The sequence below is a fragment of the Rhamphochromis longiceps genome, linkage group LG8 (genome assembly GCF_057381845.1).
Source record: "Rhamphochromis longiceps isolate RC_006_pf linkage group LG8, R_longiceps_female_GT1.1, whole genome shotgun sequence".
Lineage (NCBI taxonomy): Eukaryota > Metazoa > Chordata > Actinopteri > Cichliformes > Cichlidae > Rhamphochromis > Rhamphochromis longiceps.
In genome coordinates, this window is record NC_140564.1 from 4,128,858 (window position 1) to 4,151,218 (window position 22,361).

Here is a 22,361-nt window from a genome sequence, read left to right on the forward strand (position 1 = left end):
AAACAGTGGTGTGAAAAACCAGAGTAAAAAACACAAGTGAATCTAAGATGAATGACTGTATTTTTTAAAATAAAAATAAACAAAAAAAAAGAAAATGTGAAGGGAGAAGTGGGTCCTGAATGTTATTCGGCTTCCAAAATGGGGAATAACAAAAAATTTGAGAAACACTGCCATAAACATATGCAGAAAGCTTATTGTTGACAGATTTAATCCATTTGTCAAAGACTAAAACTAAAGACATTGAATTTTTTGTTTAGTGTCTGTTAATCATAAGAACTTTGGCATGCACTTAAGTAGGATTTTTATTATAGGACTGTTACTTCTATCCATCCATTCTCTTCCTCATATCATTACTTGTATTTTATTTTAATTAATGTTGTACTCGTAAATAATCTAAAAATGTCTTCCGCCGCTCCCAATTTTGGTATCACTTTTTAAAAAGCTGTGTCCCTATTTTAAACCTTTTTATTAATCAGTTCTGATCTTTTTGTTTTCATACCACATATTTAGTGATGACATGTGTCAGCTATTCTCTTGTTATGATCTAATATAATATTATAAACTACTAAATTCCATGTGTTAAGTGAATGTAAATTCCATGACTGTAGTTTCCTTAAACACTAATTTCCCTCCAGGTTGCCTCGAACCAAAGGTTCTCCATAAATCTTAGCAAATTTGAAAGTTCCTGCTGTCTCCATGAGAAATAAAATGTAAACATTTTTTAGGTACTGGCATCAAATGATCGATAAGGATTGGTGGCAAATTAAATCTGATATGTTTAAATCACGTTCTGTTCTGGAGGGCTGTGGCTCAGGTGGTAGAGGGGGTTGTCTCCCAATCTGAAGATTGGTGGTTCACTCTCTGGCTCTTTAATCTGCAAGTACCCTTGGGCAAGATACTGATTGCAAGTTGCCCCCTACACTGCAAAAACTCAAAGTCTTAGCAAGTATATTTGTCTTATTTCTAGTCAAAAATCTCATCACATTTAAAATAAGACAAAACCAGCTAAAGAGTAACAACTCAGTAAGATATATGAACTTGTTTTTAAACTGTGGAGCTTGAACTAGAAAATTTTCACTGTTCCATCAACAGATTTTTCCTCTTAGATGTTACTCTTTACCTGATTTTGTCTTATATTAAGTGTGATTAGATTTTTTTTTTGAATAGAAATAAGACAAATCTACTTGTTAAGATTTTGAGTTTTTGCAGTGTAGGCATCCACTGCATTATGAGTGTGTGCACAAATGTTGGACAAGGTGCTTAAAGGTCTTAAAGGTGTCATGTCTTTCTGATCCAGGTATGGGGTTCTGAAGGCCCAGGAGTTAAATGAAATATCAGACAGAGATCAGACAGTGGCTCTGCTGGAAATATTGGGTGCTGAGGAGGGACAGTACCAGTTGGGACTCACCAAGGTGACAAATTGTTCAATCATCTCACCATTTAGTTTGTTTTTAATTAGAAAGGTAAAGCAGATTTTCATTTACTGTATATGCAACTACATTTAGGTGTTCCTTAAGGAGCAACTGTACCAGCAGCTGGAAGAAAAATGGAGCAGCACTCAAACATGGGCTGCCATCACCATCCAGAGAAACATAAGGGGTTTCCTCTGCAGGAAGAACTTTAGATTCTTCAAACAGAAAGCCATTGTCATCCAGAGCCACATTCGAGGACACCAGGCCAGGTCTACTGAGGGAGAGGGGAAATCTATGCAATCTATGACATTCAATGGTGTTTGAGAAAGTGGTGTTTGGCCCCTTCCTGATGTCATACGTTTTTGTATGTTAATATTAGACAAAGGTAACACAATTAAGTAAAAATCAGTTTCCAAATTAAGGTGTCTAATATTAAGGGGGGGAAATCCAAACTTACGTGGCCATGTGTGAAAATGTGACCCCCACCCCACTTATAACGCTTGTGGCAATTGTGGTAAAAGACCTTAGAACTGCCGGCATCACTTGCCTCAATTAAGGTCAGTGCTCCTGACTCCACCATAAGAAAGGGACTGGGCAAAAACGGCCTACATGGCAGAGTTCCAAGAACCAAAAACAATGCTAAGCAAAAGGAACATAAAGGCTTGTCTCAGTTTTGCCAGAAAGCGTCTTGATGATCTTCAAGACTTTTGGGAAAATACACTATGAATTGACAAGACAAAAGTTAAACTTTTTGGAGGGTGTGTGTCCCATTATGTTTGGTGTAGAAGTAACAGCATTTCAGAAAAGGAACATCATACCAACAGTAAAATATGGTGGTGGTAGTGTGATTGTCTGGGGCTGTTTGGCTACCATTGATCCAAAACATACCAGCAAGTCCATGGCTCAAGAAAAAACAAAATTTCTCTACAGCACTCTAAAAGACTCATTGCCAGTTATTGCAAGTGCCTGATTGCAATTGTTGCTGCTAAGCAATGGTCCAAGCTGTTATTAGGTTTAGGGGGCTTTCACTTTTTCACACAGGGCCATGTAGGTTTAAATTTTTTCCCCCATTAATCATAATGATATATTTGTCTAATATTTACATTTGTGTGTAAATAAATCAAGTGTGAAAAACAAAAAAAGGAAATCAGGAAGGGGGCAAACAGTTTTTCACACCGCTCTGTGTGTGTGTGTGCGTGTGTGCGTGTGTGTTTATATACTAGCGATCATATATGTGTATATACAGTGGGGCAAAAAAGTATTTAGTCAGCCACCGATTGTGCAAGTTCCCCCACTTAAAATGATGACAGAGGTCAGTAATTTGCACCAGAGGTACACTTCAACTGTGAGAGACAGAATGTGAAAAAAAAATCCATGAATCCACATGGTAGGATTTGTAAAGAATTTATTCGTAAATCAGGGTGGAAAATAAGTATTTGGTCACCTCAAACAAGGAAAATCTCTGGCTCTCACAGACCTGTAACGTCTTCTGTAAGAAGCTTTTCTGTCCCCCACTCGTTACCTGTATGAATGGCACCTGTTTGAACTCATCATCTGTATAAAAGACACCTGTCCACAGCCTCAAACAGTCAGACTCCAAACTCCGCCATGGCCAAGACCAAAGAGCTTTCGAAGGACACCAGGAAAAGTATTGTAGACCTGCACCAGACTGGAAAGAGTGAATCTACAATAGGCAAGCAGCTTGGTGTGAAAAAATCAACTGTGGGAGCAATCATCAGAAAATGGGAGACATACAAGACCACTGATAATCTCCCTCGATCTGGGGCTCAACGCAAGATCTCATCCCGTGGGGTCAAAATGATCATGAGAACGGTGAGCAAAGATCCCAGAACCACACGGGGGGACCTGGTGAATGACCTGCAGAGAGCTGGGACCAAAGTAACAAAGGTCACCATCAGTAACACACTACAACGGCAGGGAATCAAATCCCGCAGTGCCAGACGTGTTCCGCTGCTGAAGCCAGTGCATGTCCAGGCCCGTCTGAAGTTTGCCAGAGAGCACATGGATGATACAGCAGAGGATTGGGAGAATGTCATGTGGTCAGATGAAACCAAAGTAGAACTTTTTGGTTCAAGTGCGCATGCGCCAACCAGCGTGCAGCCTGTTACAGTCGCTCCTGCTTTTCTCTTAGTTTAGCTTTTTTTTTCTACGTATTCTTTTTTTTTTTCTGACTTGTATTTTCCTCCGTTTTCTATCTCTTACTCAATCATGTGGATTGAGAGAGTTTTTGTTCTTCTGGTGGCCGTGGAACTGTTACTTTTATCAAGGAACGGGACCGCGGCACATCTCCTACACGCACGGACTGTTTACTCCAGAGATCAGCTGATCGCCCTGATGCCGGCCGGTTCGCTGGCCAGGCCCGCAGAAGTACCAGCTGAAATTTGGAGGAAAACACATCAGGGATGCAGAGATCGAGGACAGAAGAGAAGAAAAAAGGTGACGGTGAGACAGCGGAGGCTCGAAGCGAGGAGGAGGTTTAAACCGTGTCTGCCGTCTATCGTGATGGGTAATGTGCGATCGTTGGCAATTAAAATCGACGAGCTCTCAGCACTGGTACGGAGTCAGAGGGAATACCGAGAGTGTAGCCTGATGTGTTTCACCGAATCATGGATGCACCAGGACATTCCCGATGAGAATGCTTCCGTGGAAGGCTTCCACACTGTTCGGGCGGACAGGGACAGCATCGCTAGCGGTAAGCGGAAAGGAGGTGGGCTTGCTGTTTTAGTTAACAACCGGTGGTGTAACCCTGCCAACATAACAATCAAAGAAAGGATTTGTTGCCCGGACACTGAACTGTGTGCTGTTGGACTCAGGCCGTATTATTTACCCAGGGAATTCTCTCACGTCATCTTGGTGGCTGTTTATGTTCCCCCCTCTGCTAACCCCACAGCTGCATGTGACACTATCCACTCTGCCATAGCTCGGCTACAGACTCAGCACCCGAGTGCCTTTATTGTGATCTCGGGTGACTTCAACCATGTATCACTGGACAATACACTACCAACATTCAAACAATATGTGGACTGTCCCACCAGGGGAGAGAAAACTTTAGACTTACTGTATGCTAACGTCAAGGATGCATACAGCTCCTCCTCCCTCCCCCCACTTGGTAGGTCAGATCATAACCTGATTCACCTCACCCCCCGCTATGTGCCAATTGTGAGGAGGGAACCTGTGACCACCAGGACTGTCAGGAGGTGGTCAGAGGAGGCCTTAGCAGAACTACAGGGCTGTTTCGAGGTGACCGACTGGGAAACACTCTGTGAGCCTCACGCCGAGGACATCAATGGGCTTACTGAGTGTATCACAGACTACATAACTTTCTGCACCGACTCCATTGTTCCAGCTCAGACTGTTCATTGTTACCCAAATAACAAGCCGTGGGTGACTAAGGACATCAAAGCCCTCCTCAACAACAAGAAGAGGGCTTTCAGAGGGGGCAACAAAGAGGAGGTGAGGAAGATCCAGGTGTTACTAAAGGACAAGATCAGAGAGGCTAAGGACAATTACAGGAGGAAGCTGGAGTGGAAACTCCAGCAGAACAGCATGAGAGAGGTGTGGAGGGGCATGAAGACCATCACTGGATTCAGGCCAACCAACAGCAGGGGAACTGAGGGAGGTGAGAATAGAGCCTACGAGTTGAATCTGTTTTTCAATAGATTCGACACCACAGTGTCTGCTCCCACCCCCACAACCTCACCTGCAGTCAGCCTGGAATCCAGAGCCACACCACTGTGCCAGCCTCTCTCTTCACATGTTGCCTCCTGTGAGATTCCTGACACCCCTCCCCCACCCATCACCTTCACTCAATACCAGGTTGAGATGCAAATGAGGAGACTTCACTCAGGCAAGTCTGCTGGACCAGACGGAGTGAGTCCCCTTGTCCTCAAGACCTGTGCCCCCCAGCTGTGTGGAGTCTTTCATAAACTGTTTATGCTGAGTCTGAGTCTGCAGAGGGTCCCGGTGATGTGGAAGACATCATGCCTCGTCCCTGTACCAAAGACGCCACGTCCCAGTGGCCCCCAGGATTACAGGCCCGTGGCATTGACCTCCCACATCATGAAGACCCTGGAAAGGCTCATCCTGGACCAGCTGCGACCCATAGTAAGACCACACCTGGATCCCCTTCAGTTCGCTTATCAGCCTCGTCTCGGAACTGAGGACGCCATCATCTACCTGCTCAATCGTGTCTACACCCATCTGGACCAGCCGGCGAGCACTGTGAGGGTCATGTTTTTTGACTTTTCCAGTGCTTTCAACACCATCAGGCCGACCCTCCTGGGTGATAAGTTAGCAGCGATGCAGGTGGATGCTTCTCTGGTGTCCTGGATTGTTGATTACCTGACAGGAAGACCACAATATGTACGTCTCCCACAGTGTGTGTCTGACAAGGTGATCAGCAACACAGGGGCACCACAGGGGACTGTCCTCTCCCCCTTCCTCTTCACCCTCTACACCACAGACTTCAGCCACTGCACAGAGACATGCCATCTTCAGAAGTTTTCTGATGACTCTGCGGTGGTTGGATGCATCAGCAGGGATGATGAGACAGAGTACCGGGCTGTGGTCGACTCCTTTGTCACGTGGTGTGAGCAGAATCATCTGCAGCTCAACGTGGCAAAGACCAAGGAACTGATCGTGGACTTCAGGAAGACCAGGAAACACTTGACCCCTGTTTCAATTCAGGGGGTCAGTGTTGACATTGTGGAGGACTATAAATACCTTGGAGTACACATTGACAATAAACTGGACTGGGCTAAAAACACCACAGCACTTTACAGGAAGGGCCAGAGTCGTCTCTATTTTTTGAGGCGACTGAGGTCCTTCAACATCTGCCAGAAAATGCTGAGGATTTTCTATGAGTCTGTTGTGGCCAGTGCGATCCTCTATGCTGTTGCATGCTGGGGGAGCAGGCTGAGGGTCACAGATGCCAACAGACTTAATAAACTAATCCGTAAGGCCAGCAATGTTGTGGGGATGGAGCTGGACTCCCTCAAGGTGGTGTCGGAGAGGCGGATGCTGTCCAAGATAAAGACAATGTTGGATAACACCTCCCACCCACTCCATGACATGCTGGTCAGTCACAGGAGCACGTTCAGTGAGAGACTGAGATTACCGAAAAGCACCACTGAACGACACAGGAAATCATTCCTGCCTGTGGCCATCTCCCTGTACAACGCATCCACTTAACACACTGTTTGCTGCTACAACTACACATGTTTCTTTTCCAACTATTTATTTATGAGTGACTTATGTATGTATGTATGTATGTATATATATGTATATATTGTACTATTCTTAGTTAGTGTATTGTCTGTCTTGTCTTAATGTTGGTTTAAAATGGAGCACTGTAACAAAAAATAATTTCCCCCAGGGATCAATAAAGTATTCTGATTCTGATTCTGAAAACTCAACTCGTCGTGTTTGGAGGAAGAAGAATACTGAGTTGCATCCCAAGAACACCATACCTACTGTGAAGCATGGGGGTGGAAACATCATGCTATGGGGCTGTTTTTCTGCCAAGGGGACAGGACGACTGATCCGTGTTAAGGACAGAATGAATGGGGCCATGTATTGTGAGATTTTGAGCCAAAACCTCCTTCCATCAGTGAGAACTTTGAAGATGAAACGAGGCTGGGTCTTCCAACATGACAATGATCCAAAACACACCGCCCGGGCAACAAAGGAGTGGCTCCGTAAGAAGCATTTGAAAGTCCTGGAGTGGCCTAGCCAGTCTCCAGACCTCAACCCCATAGAAAATCTGTGGCGGGAGTTGAAAGTCCGTGTTGCTCGGCGACAGCCCCAAAACATCACTGCTCTCGAGAAGATCTGCATGGAGGAATGGGCCAAAATACCAGCTACTGTGTGTGCAAACCTGGTAAAGACCTATAGTAAACGTTTGACCTCTGTTATTGCCAACAAAGGTTATGTTACAAAGTATTGAGTTGTATTTTTGTTATTGACCAAATACTTATTTTCCACCCTGATTTACGAATAAATTCTTTACAAATCCTACCATGTGGATTCATGGATTTTTTTTTCACATTCTGTCTCTCACAGTTGAAGTGTACCTCTGGTGCAAATTACTGACCTCTGTCATCATTTTAGGTGGGGGAACTTGCACAGTCGGTGGCTGACTAAATACTTTTTTGCCCCACTGTATATGTATGTATACATATATATGTATGTATATATATATGTATGTATATATATGCACACACATATATATATACACATATATGTACTAGTGCTGTCAGCATTAATCTCGTTAAAATGATGTTAATACCATAACCGCATTAACGTGCCAAATCCCTGTTAGCGACAGGGAATGTGCATCTTCTTTTTGTTTTCATATTTTAATTTATATTTAATTGTGTTATGGTTTGCAGTGTTTTGTGTTGTTTCACTTAAAATTAGTTTAAAAGGAAAAAGCTGAAAATTTAAATAGTTAAAAGTTGAAATGTAAAAAGTTGGTTTTTATATTATATGATATATTTATTACATTTTATGTATAGTGAATAAATAGAAGTATATTTACAGTGGCCCTAGAGACAAAGCACGTACAAACTCCAAAACACGTACAAACTCCAAAACACGTACAAAACACAAGAGAAGTGCTCCAGGATGCTAGGGCTTTTGTTACCTAGTGGCTACACAAGCCAGGAAGTACCAGCAACCGGATTTGGTGTGTGGTAGTAAGAGGTAAATGAACATTTTTTTTTAATTATTTGAATATATATGAGTGGTTGTGTATAAATACACAAACAGCTTTATTTGCAACATGCAGGTTGCCCTGCAGTGAAATGGGACACCCCCCCCCCCGACCTTACACACACAACACAGACATCACATGGGGATACAAGTCGGAGATCGGTAGCGTTACAGAAAAACACTGAAATATACACTACAATAGGAAAGTACAAGAGGAAAAAAAGAGACCTCTACTCATGCTGTGCTTCCATGGTAGGACAGCATGAGAACAGGAAACAAAAAAATTCCTCTGCACAAAAAGCACATAAATGTCCACAGCACAACATTGTGAAAGACATGACTAGCCACAGGATTGGGTGGGGGGTGAGGAGTAATCCGAAGCGAACACAGCAGCCGCCCTGCACAGCACTACCATTCCAGCGCGGCACATGGACCCGCCGTGTTCCCCCGCAGGAAACAAGCATTGAAGGCATTTGGAAATGGAGGGGGGATGAGTGTGTGCTTATCAGTGTAAGTGTATGTGTGTGCGTGTCCAGAGTTCAGCTGAGACAGTGTCCTTCGCCCTGCCAGGCTAAGTAAACAGTCTACCAGCCAACCCAGGTGGCCTTGCATGGAATGGGAAGGAACAGACTAAACACAGTCGTTATCAGGGAGTTTTTGTTCAGCTCCAGCCTTGCCGCTGGCGCCAAAGGGGCTATCCGCATGAAGTGATGGTGCTTTTTACTTTAGTGCGAACAGCTCATATGAATTTCAAAGCAGTTCTACAGTCCAACACTGGTCTCTCAGTTGGAGAGCCGCGAACTTCCCCATACTTGCGTTCTGTGATGTTGTCATTTCTTGTGCTCAAGGAGCCGATGTCTGAGAACTCACGGCAGTGTGCCTCCCCGAGATGTCATCCAATTTGCGCCCAGAGATGTTATTCCGAGCGAGCCCAGTCTGTATCCAGTCTGCAGTCAGAGGTCTTATTCTGAATATTCACAGCAGCCGTAGCCTCTCCAAGATCTTATCTGTGCTACACTCAATGAGCCCATTTTGAGAAACTCACGCCTCTTCCCATCGTTTCAATCCCAGCGGGCAGCCTTGTGGGGGTTTGAACAGCTGGTTCCGCTTTCTTAATTCTTCGATAAGTCAGGGCCAAGCCAGCTCCGATCAGCAAGAACCCTGTTACCATGGTTCCAAATAGGTAGATATCTTCAGCACTCAGGCTCACCCAAGCCCAAACTTCTCGTTGAGAAAGGGGTGTCAGTTGCATTTAGGGACCAGTTGATCAAATCCATAATTCCTCTTTTAGGTTTTAGAGAACAGACTGTGAGGGAGTGTTCCAGGGAAGAAAAAAGCACGAGACAAGACAAGGACATAAGAAGCTAAGCAGGGAAGCTAAGGGAGAGGAGAGGAGAAAAGTGCGACCGCCTTCGCTGAGAGCCAAACGAAAGAGAGCCAGGGATAACAATACACATATGCTTTCAATTGTGTAATTTAAGTGATCTAGGTAGCTCTGTTTTGGAAGTTCAGTTAACGCTAGAAATGTGTTTTGGAGTTTGTACATGCTTTGTCTCTAGGGGCCACCGTATATATTTATATATAAACATATATAAATAAAACCACAGGTTTTTTTTACATTAGTAATTCCTTTGGTGCATAATTTTATGTTGTTGTTAATAATAAATTAAAGCAACAAAACAACCTGAAGAGCCGGTTGGGAGCCGACTCTTTTTAGTGAGCCGAGCCGAAAGAGCCGGTTCTCTAAAAAGAGCCGGAAATCCCATCACTACTGCGTGTTAGCGCATTGACACCGTGTGTGAGCTAGAAATAAAGAACCTGTTGTTAAGGCAGAAGAGGAAAAGATTTGGAAACCTGTCCACTAAAAATTTTTATGAAGCAGTGTAAAAATTAAAACTAGTCTAGGTCAACATGCGATCCACTGTTTATATTTTAAGTTGTTAGTGGGTTGATTTTGAAGCTATATCAGTGTGGATGTTTAAATACAGGTCTGGTTAAAGAAACCGAACAGAACCTTTCAACTTCATTTAACTGTAGGAGCTTTGTGTCTCTGAATACATTGACATTCTCACAGGAAGACTGAGTGAAGAGTAGTTCTGAAACTGCACTAACCCACTGTACAGAAAACCAGTAAAGATGCATTTCATAGAGGTAGTGAAAGGGCATAGTCCTTAAAGGGGTTTAGGACATTGCTTTCAGTTATGTACAAATGTAATCCCTTGTGTGCTGCTGCTCTTCTCCTGCTTTTAGGAAGTACTACAAACGTTTGAAGCAGTCCTTCACTCAGTTCTGGGCTTTGATGCTAATAACCAGGAACACCATAAAGAGACATCACTGGAGAAAGGTATACATGAGAGAAAGAAAGTGTGAAAGAGAGAAAGAGAGAGGTCCTCACTCCGAAGGCCATGCCTGAGTTTGTTGGCAGTCTCATGATTTCTGACTTTCTTATGGAATAATCTGTCGTAATTCTCATGCAAAACCAGCCTCAAAAGAATTAGGCTTGGTGTGGCATCAGTCTGTCTAAAATTCACAAGAATCAGTACTCCTCTACAGTATTGGTCAGGCTTTAAACAAACCATATACATTAATCACCTAATGGGTCCTCACCCTAATCTGGTCTTTAAATCTGATGTCATTAGTCATTTCCAGTTCCAAACTCCACTTCAGGTCCCAAAGTCAAACGAACACTGTGGCAAACTGTTACAAACTGTCAAAACTCTTTAATATTTAATAAAATGATCAGTGTTGCTGCTCTACCAGGTGTACCAATTAAGTTTAAAATTCAGGTTACCATGAAAACAGAATTTATGAAATTTAGTGAGTTAGAAGTTAGCAGGGAGTTGACTCGCTAGTTTCGACCTAAACGCAATATACCTTGTACTGATTGAGGAATTAAAGAAAATATATAGTAAAACATACAGCTCTGCTATTACTTCTGACCTAAATGAAGACAGAAAACTGAACAGCAGTGAAGTTTGTAGGGTTACTGAAGTTGGACTCCTGAAGAAGGCATATCTTCGCGACTGCAGTTTGGAGTCCTTCTTCATACAAATGCTGAGTCTCCAGGGTGAAATGAAGGACCTTTCTGATGGAACAAATCAACCGCTGATGATTTTTTACATTTTCATTGTAAGTGGGCCAAAGAAGTTAATTAAAAGTAGTCTAACATAAATGTAAATGCTGTAATTTGATTATTTTAATAAACCATGTAACTTGGATGGATTAGATGCTGGCGTGACCACAATGCACACGTCTGATGTCGGTCACAGTGGCCCAAGGGATCGCTCAGGGAGTTTGTGTGTTCGCTCAGACACATTAAAAATTAGAGGGAACATTGCTGTCAGCCTGAAGGGCAGTGTCCACAAAATAGGACTTATTAAACATGTTAAACCTTTAGGGTAATTAACTCAACCAGGTAACAGCAGCATTGGTTGCAGCTCAAAACATAAGTACAAAACAGCAACAATACAGCATTCCCACTCCCCAGTCCTTCCTTCCCTCCCATTACCCCAGTGTCTACAGATCCAGCCTCTTGACTGGCCTGCGTACCCAGCCGCACCTTGTGCGTACCTGATCCGGGACGTCTGCGTGAGTGGCAGTGTTGCCAATTTAGCGACTTTGTCGCTATATTTAGCGAGTTTTCAGACCCCTTAGCAACTTTTTTTCTAAAGAAAGTCGCTAAAAAAAGACGTGAAAGCGCGTATCGCTTTTACTCTCAACAAGCAGCAGGTGCTGTAACGCAGTCAGTTCTTCTTTTACTCTTATGCTGTTTTGTGGATCACAAGGTTTAAAACTACTTATAAACACACACACACAAAGTAACTCCACCAGAGTGCCTATTTCGGGTCACTTGCTGGTCCAAGCCCGGGTAAAGGAGCAGGGTTGGAATTGTGACATTAAAAAAAACAATAATTGCTAAAAGAAATTTAATTTGTAGTTCTAAATAAACTCTAAATGCATTTTTTACTCACTTTATGTCTCTTCCACGATGTTATTTCTCTCTCCAACAACATAGGTTACAATTAGATTAGCATGATCAATCATGCAAATTAGGCGATGACGTCATTTAGCGACTTCTAGCGACTTTTAGGACAACCAATAGCGATTTTCCTTACTGAGGAGTTGGCAACACTGGTGAGTGGGTGCAAGCATTGGGGCCGGACTAGGGGCCAAGGGTGGGGTCTCTGAAGTGGAGACACCAGCGCACTGGGATGGCAGCCCCTCAGTGTCCACAGTGGGTGGTGGAAGGGGTTGTGGCATAGCCCGTGGAGATGGTTCGAGGAGGAGATGGCGGTGGTTCCGTTGCAGCACTGCACCTTGGGGTGTGGCAATGAGATAGGACCTCAGAGTGACGTTCTCCTTGGAGACAATGGCAGGTGTTGCCCAAGCCTTCTCCTTGTCCAGCTTAGTAAGGACAGATGGTAGTGATGGGATCTCCGGCTCTTTTTAGAGAACCCGCTCTTTCGGCTCGGCTCACTTCAGCTCCCAACCGGCTCTTCAGGTTGTTTTGTTGCTTTAATTTATTATTAACAACAATATAAAATTATGCACAAAAGGAATTACTAAAGCATATGTGTATTGTTTGTGTATTTATACACAACCACTCATATATATTCAAATAATTTAAAAAAAAATGTTCATTTACCTGTTACTACCACACACCAAATTGGGTTGTTGGTACTTCCTGGCTTGTGTAGCCACTAGGTAACAAAAGCTCAACACTGCGCCTAGCATCCTGGAGCACTTCTCTTGTGTTTTGTACGTGTTTTGGAGTTTGTACGTGCTTCGGAGTTTGTACGTGTTTTGGAGTTTGTACGTGTTTTGGAGTTTTTACGTGCTTTGGGGTTTGTATGTGTTTTGGAGTTTTTACGTGTTTTGGAGTTTGTACGTGTTTTGGAGTTTGTACGTGTTTTGGAGTTTTTACGTGCTTTGGGGTTTGTACGTGCTTCGGAGTTTTTACGTGTTTTGGAGTTTTTACGTGTTTTGGAGTTTGTACGTGCTTCGGGGTTTGTATGTGTTTTGAAGTTGTGGATGGAGTGGCGGTAGGGGCTTAGTACCATGGCGGTGGTCGTAGTAGAACGCCTGCTCGGCCTTCTGACTAGCGTCCCTTCGTTTAACCTCTCTTTTGGTGGGCCATTTAGGTTGAAGATTCTTCTCCAAGGTGGGCAGGGTTGTCCTGATCTTCCTCCCAAGTTCCGCTGGGCTGAAGCCTGTAGTGGCACAGGGAGTAGACCTACAGCACATTAGTGCTATTAGTGGGTCATCATGCTGGAGGATTTTCTTTGCGGTCTGTACTGCCCTCTCCGCGTGACCATTTCCCTGTGGGTGGTGGGGATTAGATGTTATGTGGGCGAAATCTATCTCCCTCGCGAAGGCCTGGAACTCAGAGCTGGAGAACTGAGGGCCATTGTCACTCACCACCTCGTCAGGGATCCCAAACCTAGCAAAGGTCGACTTCAGTTTCTGAACAACCTGGCCACTGGTTGTGGATGGTAGATGCAGTATTTCCAGAAAACGTGAGTAGTAGTCTGACACAACAAGGTAATTATTCCGGTCGTGTTCACAGAGATTCAGGGCTATCCTTTGCCATGGACGATCCGGCAAAGGTGTGGAGATGAGCGGCTCCCTTGTCTGTGTTGGCCTCTGCGCCAGACAGGTGTGGCACTGCAGCACTGCATTCTTTAGCTCAGTGGAGAGCCCCGGCCACCACACAGATGAATTAGCCCTATCCCTGCACTTGGTGAGGCCTTGGTGCCCTTCATGTAGTTTTTGTAGAATGGCTGTTCTCTGTGACTTTGGAATGACAATCCTGCAGCCTCGTATGACCAGGCTGTCAGCCTCTGATAGCTCGTTCTTCACTTTCATGTACGCTTTGATGTTCAGTGGCACACTAGCTCCATATGCAGGCCAACCCCTGCGTATGTACATGATGACAGTCTGTAGTTCAACATCAGTTGCAGTAGCTGCTTTAATGCTTTCCATTCGGCTTGGGGATGCTGGAATGCCCTGTAACACGGTGGCTATGTAGCAGTCCACTTCACTGTGAGTGCTAGTGTCATCCTCAGCCCGTGACAACGTATCGGCGATGACAAGCGTTTTGCCAGGAACATAGATGGCCTCTGGCTTGTACCTCATGAGCCGCATCAGGAGGCGTTGACACCTCAATGGAACATTGTCAAGGTCCTGGCTGTTGACCAGGGGCACCAAAGGTCTATGGTCAGTCTCAAGCCTGAAGCGATCTAAGCCACATAAATACTTATCAAACTTCTCGCAGGCCCACACACTCGCAGCACCTTCTCAAGTCGGTTGTCGTGTTGTTCTATGGTGGCCCCATAGACCGGGATGTCAACCATAAAGACCTCCACACCCTCAAGCCCCTCCACACCCTCGAGCCCTTCTAAGGTCAACAACATCTTTTGCTGAAAGATCTCTGGTGCACTTGTTATTCCAAAGGGCAGCCTCTTAAAACAATACCTGCGGCGCGATGAATGTCGTTAGTTTGCAGCTCTCGTGGTGCAACGGGATCTGCCAAAATCCACTGGCAAGATATAGCGCTCTCTTTTGACAGACTTATTCAGCTTTGACAGTGTTCTTCTTCAAGACAGGCACCATTGGGGCACACCATTCGGTAGGTTGGGTCACCCTCTCAATGACACCATGATTCTCCATTCTTTGTAGTTCCTCCTTCACTTTCTGCAGCATGGGGAAAGGCACACGGCATGCTGTATGGACCACCAATGGCACAGCATTGTCCCTTTACTGAATTTTGACTGGCTCATTTTTTAGTGTTCCGTGTTCACCATAAAGTGGTTGGTTCCTGGTAGCAATGAGCATTGCTTCATCAATTCTTCCCACCAGGTTCATCTGCACTGACAAGGAGCGGCTGAGAAGGTTGTTAACTCTGCGTCCACGAACCACATACACCTTGGACAGGTAGTCTTTGCCTTTATAGCTTATTGTGGCCTTGAAGTAGCCGAGACATAACATCTCTCCTCCGGGGCTATCTAGAGGGAGATTAGAAGGCTCTAGTGTTCTCTTATGAGCAAGTGTGTGGAACGTGTCTTCATTTATGATAGTGACATCTGCTCCTGTGTCGATCTTAAATTCTATTGGGGCAGAGTCTAGCCGTAACTGCACAGTCCATGCTTCACTATGTCCTTTTGCATTACACACTGAGCCTAGAAAGTATGAGGCCTGCTTGCTTTTCTCTGTCTCAGTAACCTCATTCACTGATCTGGTGTTACGACACACCCTGGCCCAGTGTCCCATTTTTCGGCAGCCATGGCAAACAGATTTTGCTGCTGGGCACCTTTTGTCCCTGGCATGCTGTGTCTTTCCACACTTACCGCATTTCTTGTCACGCCCCGACCAATTATTTTTCCGTGGGTAGCCTGCCTCGCTGTTGTTGTTGTGATTTCCAGTCCATGATTTTCCGTTTATCCCGTACCTCCTGTACTGAGCCTCCCGCATCTCCCTGCAAGCTGACCTGCGCTGCGACCTCCTCTGACTGTCTGGGTTGTTTGCGCCAACATGAGGTCCTTCATCAGCTGTAGCCTGCGGGAGAGGTCCTTGTCTAGTATCCCGACCACAATACGGTCGCGGATATCTTCCTCTTTACATGCACCAAACTCACAGTGCCCTGAGAGGTCATACAGGGCTCGGATAAAACTCTCCGCCGTTTCGCCTGGCCGCTGGACACGCTGGTGAAAACATGCTCTCTCATGTATAATGTTCCTCTGCGAGAAAAAATACTCGTCGAACTTCCTCATTACACATCACGACTTTCATCAGCGGCGAAGGTGAGTGACTTGTAAATGTTCTCTGCTTCATTGCCCATCGCGTAGATTAGACAGCTCACCTGTACTTGTCCTTCGTCTTTGTGGAGTTTCGTTGCGATCCTGTAGCGCTCGAAACACTGTTTCCAGTCGGGCCATTCCGTTGGCTTATCGAAGGGGAAGCTTGTCGGGGGATTAAACTTAGCCATTCGTTGTTTCCTCCCTTATGACGTTATTCCGGCGATGGTCCGGGTGAGTTCTGACACCATTGTAGAATGACCACTCGGTAGCTTTCTTATGATGCTGCTTTATTGAACGTATATCCAGCATGGGTTATTACAGCACAACAACGGGTGCGGTAGCTAGGAGTAGAACAGCACATAGACAGCCCTGCCGCAAAGCATGTCAGGGTGGCATAAAGCCGCAATGCCCACCCCCTCAACAGCCATCAGTGTAAATCTCAATAGGTCAGCATCTTCCTCTGGCACATACATGGTGAAACAACTTTGATGTCAGACATCAAAACAACAGGCTCTTTTCTGAACCTTGTCAGCACGCTAGCCATGCCATTTGATTAGTCCAAGAACTTTGAGTCTTCCTTGGATAGCCCAATCTGCTCATCAAGACTGCTCTGAGGGAAGTCCATCTTGAACTGCTGTTTCCATAGCTTGTCCAGTGTAACAGCAAAAACTCTGTTGGCTGTAACTGTTGACAGCCATCCTGGCCAATTCACAGCATTCTTGACTAAGTGGCCCATTCACTGTCCAAACGAGCATGGTCTTAATGGCGGAAGGTCCATCACCTACACTCTGGATGACCTTTAAAGGTTCTATGGCTCTGGGCATATTCATGCCGATCAAAAGGTCCAGAAAGGTATATGTTTCTACAAGCTTGCAGTCTTGTTCACCGGAACCAGTAAGACCATTAGTCTGGATTGTAACAGGATCGGCCTCATTGTGAAGTTTGACCTCTTTCTTCTCCTTTTGGTGGATATGGAGCATACTTACATGTCTGAAATCACAGATTTTACACAAAATTCATTTTCTGCATTCTTGGGTGGTGTGTCCAATACAACTCCAAATAGATGCTATTCTTTTTAAGAAACGAAATCTTCTCCTTATGAGGTTTCTTATCAGGGAGAGTGTGTGTCCACCTTTGCAGAACAGACAAGCCATCACAGCACTGTGACAATCTTGAGCCCCTTTTTGATTCTTTCTCTCAGAAAAAGTTGTGCCAAAGCTACTTCCTTTAGCCCTTGGATGTGGAGAACGTCTCCCTCCATCACTGCCCTTGGCTGTTAGATGTGTTGATGGAGCATCACATAGATTTCCAAAGACAGGATCTGTAGCAATTTTAACATGACGCTCAAGGAAGGAAGCCATGTCAGTGAATGCAGCTCTGTGATGTTGCCTCTCCTGGATGTCACATGCTACTGTTCACCATTTGTCTTTTAATTTACATGGCAGTTTTATAATCACAGCAAGCATATTGGCAAGCGTAACCTCTTCCATTGCATTGCAGCATCTATGTATAAGCAAACAATACATCTGAAAAGCCTTTCTGTCTTCTCATCTAATCAGTGGCCATGAGTGAACTTTATTCAGATAAGCATCTCTGGAACAAAAGTCTCTGTGTCTGCACTGATTTCAAGCCTGTTACTCTTTTTTTTTTTTTTTTAATATGATTCTATTCCACTGGATTTCCATGAACCAGTGCTCTCCACAGTGGATCCAGTTCTCAGCACATTCACTTTTGCAACAATTGCAGCTATTATCTGCTTCAAGCTGTTTGGAAACCTTGTTCCATCTTTCTCCTCAATTGTTCCTCCTGTTCTTCAAGAAAATGTTTTTCTTTGAGCATATGCTGGCTGTAACAAGGCAGCCATTTTAGCTTCTGCTCTGAGACATGCAGATGAAGTAGATGATATTTTTGAGCTCAACCTACTGCCTTGGTTTGACACACTATCAGATGGCAACACATCATCATAGACATCATGCTGGAGATTAAGAGACAGTTGAGGTTCTTTTCCAAAGTGCTCTTGAACCCTCACTTCTCCTAGGGGTGTTTCCTGTGACTGTACCCTGTCAGGTGACGGCCTGCCTGAACGTTTGTCAGTTTCAGACAGACATATTTTAACACCCTCCATAAACCCTTTATTGTATTTAGCAATGCTTAAGAACCATGTATTTTAATTATCTTTCTAATCAAATGAGATTAATGAAAGAAGAGATTTATGCAATGCCTACCATCCTTAAACAGGTCTCTTAACTCATAGTTAAATTAAACGATTCAACTTGTGAATAATTTATAAATTTATTTCATTAGCTCTTTAAAAGACATAATGACCCTTTTCATTTTGTTTACATGCTTTTTCCGATCTGTTTGGATAGTTTCAATTTTGTTTGCAAGAACTTTCTCGGTGAGAACAATTAATCTTTTATAATTTTCAGGTTTTCCAACAACAGATGCAGCTTGTGATTAGAGCAGGGCGATATGACCAAAAATATTTATCACGATATACATTTGAAAATTTGCGATAACGATATAACTGACGATATAATTGACACCAGACAAAATACTTTACAACTCCACAACTTTATTTGTGCAAAACAAAAACAAAAAAACATCAATGTATTTTCACTTCAACAAGCAGCTGTTTTTTATGTGCATTAAAGTTATATAAAAATTTAACAGTGCAAATGCAAATTCCTTGCTGCCAGTTTAACCAAACCTGATTCCAAATAGAGCACATTTCATTCATAATGTTGTCAGTCCAAGCCCATTATGTATTCACGATTTGAATCCTGGGTTGTGTGAAATCCCAGAAATAAACAAAGTGAATCTGTGAACTGAGGTGTAGGTCTATTAGGTTATGTTGTGGTGATCCTCGGGTTGGGGGATGGGTGTTCATGCTGGAGTGCAAAATTAAAACCTGCCTGTATGGAAGATGGATTAGAAAAGTTCAAAGCCATCAGGTGCTCAGTTTAGAAAAAAGAGAAAAGAAGAGGAGGAGAAACGAGCAAAAGATACAGGTAAGCAGATGTGTCATTGGATAATGGCACATCTGCATCCTGAAACAATCAGAATCAGCCCAGTGCACCAAACAGGCTAGGACCGCCACTGTGCGGGAGGCTCTGTCGCTGGCGTTTTTGCTGACAAATACTGGCGACTGTCAAACCTTTGAGTCACTGAACAGCTGAATAGGGGACTAATTTTGACACACCCGCTGTTCAAACATAAATCCAAGTTTCAGTTTAAGTCTCTTTTATTTGTTATCAAAATCTTTAAAAATCCACCCGAACATCAGTGATCACAACATTCAAGATTTGAGTGGTCAGCAAAAGTCAACTTCCCCCATCACCCACCCACTCAAAAAAACTCCCTCCATAAGCTCACAGGTGATATAATAATCACTACCAACACCACATGACCCAAAGCTATGCCTATCCACCACAGGCTGGACTAACCTATAAGAACAATGTGGCCGGGTGTGGTCAGCGGTGCCGTAGCAGAGAAGGCGGATGCATCTAGACGGCATCGCAATCACGCCTTGCCAGCTTAAAAGCGGTGTAGGGTGTTGTGTTGTTGTTGTTGTGGCTACGTGTGGATGGCAGCTAGGGAGCTGCAGCTGTAGAAGTGTGTGAGCAGCAACCGGTTAATGAAGTAAAATGTTCCAGTATGCAGAATTGTGGTTGCCTCATGTAGGGCTGGGCCATATACCGTTCACGGTAATACCGGTATAATGTTGGGCAATGATAAGAAAATGAAATATCGCGATAGAATATGGGTTAAACGCACATGCGCAGTGCCTTTGTTTTCATACACACATGGCGGAAAAAGCATGGCGGCGACGGAGAATGAGAAGGGTGAAAGCGGATTGTTGAATGAAACAGATGAACCAGAACTGGTTTGTAAAAATGCTGCAACTTCAGTGGTGTGGAACTGGTTTAGCTTTCGTCCGTCAGATACACAACAAAGCACTATTTTTGGTAGAGCGTGCTAGCGGGCCGTCGTTATTACCGTGTTTTTTTAGAAAATACGGCACACTTAAAATCAATCCTTTGATTTTTCTGAAAATCGACAGAGCCCCTTATAATCCCGTGCGCCTTATGTATGAATTCTGGTTGTGTTTACTGACCTCGAAACGATTTTATGTGCACGGCGCTCGAAAATCTGTCAAATGTTTTAGTACGACTTTGCTAAGCTACGAAGCTGCACCGCTTGATGGATTGTCGGAGCATTACGGCTATCGTAGGCGGAGCCTCGCGGAGTGATACGTACTGTGCTTCAACATAATGTTACCGTATTGTGTGTGTATAACCTCTTTTTAAGTTTTTTAAGTTTTGTGGATTCAATGTATTTTGTGAAAATACATTGATGGGTTTTTTGTTTTTTTTGCACTAATAAAGTTGTGGAGTTGTAAAGTGTTTTGTCTAGTGTCAATTATATCGTCAGTTATATCGTTATCGCAAATTTTCAAATGTATATCGTGATAAATATTTTTGGTCATATCTCCCTGCTCTAGCCTCATGCTGCCTCCTGGGTTTCAGCACCACTGTGGCAGGAATGAGGCATGACGCAACCACGATTCTGCATACTGGAACAGTTTACTGGCAAAGTCATTTTTCAATCATTTATGGACTATATTATATCCCATGTATGGTCAATGTGTATGTTTGTTTTCCTATATTATGCCATACATGTATTTAATTTTAGATACATTATTATAGGGGATTTCTGAAAAAAGGAAGGTTTATAGTTAACTCTATGGCTTACAATACCTGCCTTTACAAGGTTGTATTGGATTTTCTCATTGGCTTATATATTTCAGCTTATCAATATTTTCCTCATAAAAAGCAGTCTCTTTCCTTCCCTTTAACTAGCTTTCTTATCTTGTGATAGCCTTGTCACGTGTACACAACCACACCTACACTTACAGCCCCTCTCCGTTCTTGGACTTCAAACCCTCTCAGTGAAATTCGAAGCAGCACTGCATCTCTCCTTCCACCTTTGAAGCGTGTCTCTTAGACTTCATGCTTCGTATCTCTAACAGGTAGGCTGTTTTTCTCTTTAACCATGTAAGTTAGATCAGATGCCAAATGTAACTGGCATTTTTGTTTCCTCAAGGCATAGTTTACACCAGGAAAATTTGGAAATCTGATACAGGCAGTTTACTTGTTATCGTAACAGCTGAGACGCCTCTCTCAGCTGTTGCTTTCTGTGGATCATCTTTTGTTTCTTGTCTGGAATAGCAGTAAGCTGATATTTTTCCTCTTTTTGGTCTTTGTTTCTGTCATATTGCTCTCGTGCTGCTTTGTGTTTTATGAGCTTTGGACTATGAACAGTGGAGCTGTCAGGATTAGGCGATGAGCTCCCAGTAATTCAAGCTTGGTTATTGTCATGATATATATATATATATGTACATATAGATACACTAATCTGAAAACGTTTTTTCACTGTAAGTTATTATTCTTTGTCTTTATTCTTTTACTCTTCTCACTTTTAACATGCTGAGCCATATTGTTAAACGTACACTTCTTTAACTTATATTAAAATATCTCCGTGATTAAATAATGAGTGAAGTTAAGATCAAAGTGGGCGGTATTTGAGTTTGACATCCCTGATGGTAAATGGGTTGGTTCTTATTTAGCACTTTTCAACTCTACCTGAACGCTCAAAGTGCTTTATATGACATGCGTCATTCACCCAATCACATCCAATCATACATGTACTTTTTTTTTATGCTTAAGATCCCTAAGGCCCCTGGTACCATTAAACTGTAGTTTAACATTCTGTGATATAAATCTTTTTATCATATATTTTTCATTCATCAAAGGCTCTCAGTTACCTCGTCAAATAGCTGGATTGTGCTCACTTGTTAAGTCACTGTTCCGATGCTAAATAATGCTAATGCTGTTTTCTGTCAGGTAAAGACAAAAGATCAACATTTTCATTAAAGTAATGCATCAGAAAGATGTGAATTTATATTTATCAGTAGGGTATGAAAAATATACTGTATGTCTAGTCTGAAATTATCTGAGTGTTAAATCTGAATGAGATTAGAAAGGCACTATATGAGTATTGGTCGTACTGGGTATGACAAGATGCACACTGATACAGCAGTTAAACAACCATCAGTGATCCAGCCCCGATTATAAGATTTAATAAATGTAATAAACAATGTAATAAATTGTTTTATTAGCCTGATTGCAAGTATTTGTTTAATATGTATCATCTTCTTCAACAACAGTTTAAGGTTCGTTAACGGTCGAATGGCACAGTAAACTGTTATACATCATATATATATACATGTATATATATACACATATATACACAAAAAGCATGTTTGCAAGTTGATATATATCCACACCCATGGGCTATTACCGCACCTAATTTTATTAGTAGGCATTCCGTTGTCTCAAGCTAGATGGAGAGCAGGATA

At 43.2% G+C, this 22,361-nt stretch overlaps 1 protein-coding gene across 1 annotated transcript in view; it reads left to right on the plus strand.

Moving 5' to 3' along the window:
- Nucleotides 1-1,643: 1,643 nt before the first annotated feature.
- The window catches only part of LOC146662928 (unconventional myosin-XVB-like), a 71,866-nt gene continuing 51,148 nt past the window's right edge, over nt 1,644-22,361 (plus strand). Inside the window, exons 1-2 of the mRNA XM_085415504.1 lie at nt 1,644-1,681; nt 10,395-10,488. Coding sequence (XP_085271630.1) covers nt 10,444-10,488 — 45 coding nt within the window. The 5' untranslated portion in view covers nt 1,644-1,681; nt 10,395-10,443. The remainder of the gene's footprint in view (nt 1,682-10,394; nt 10,489-22,361) is intronic.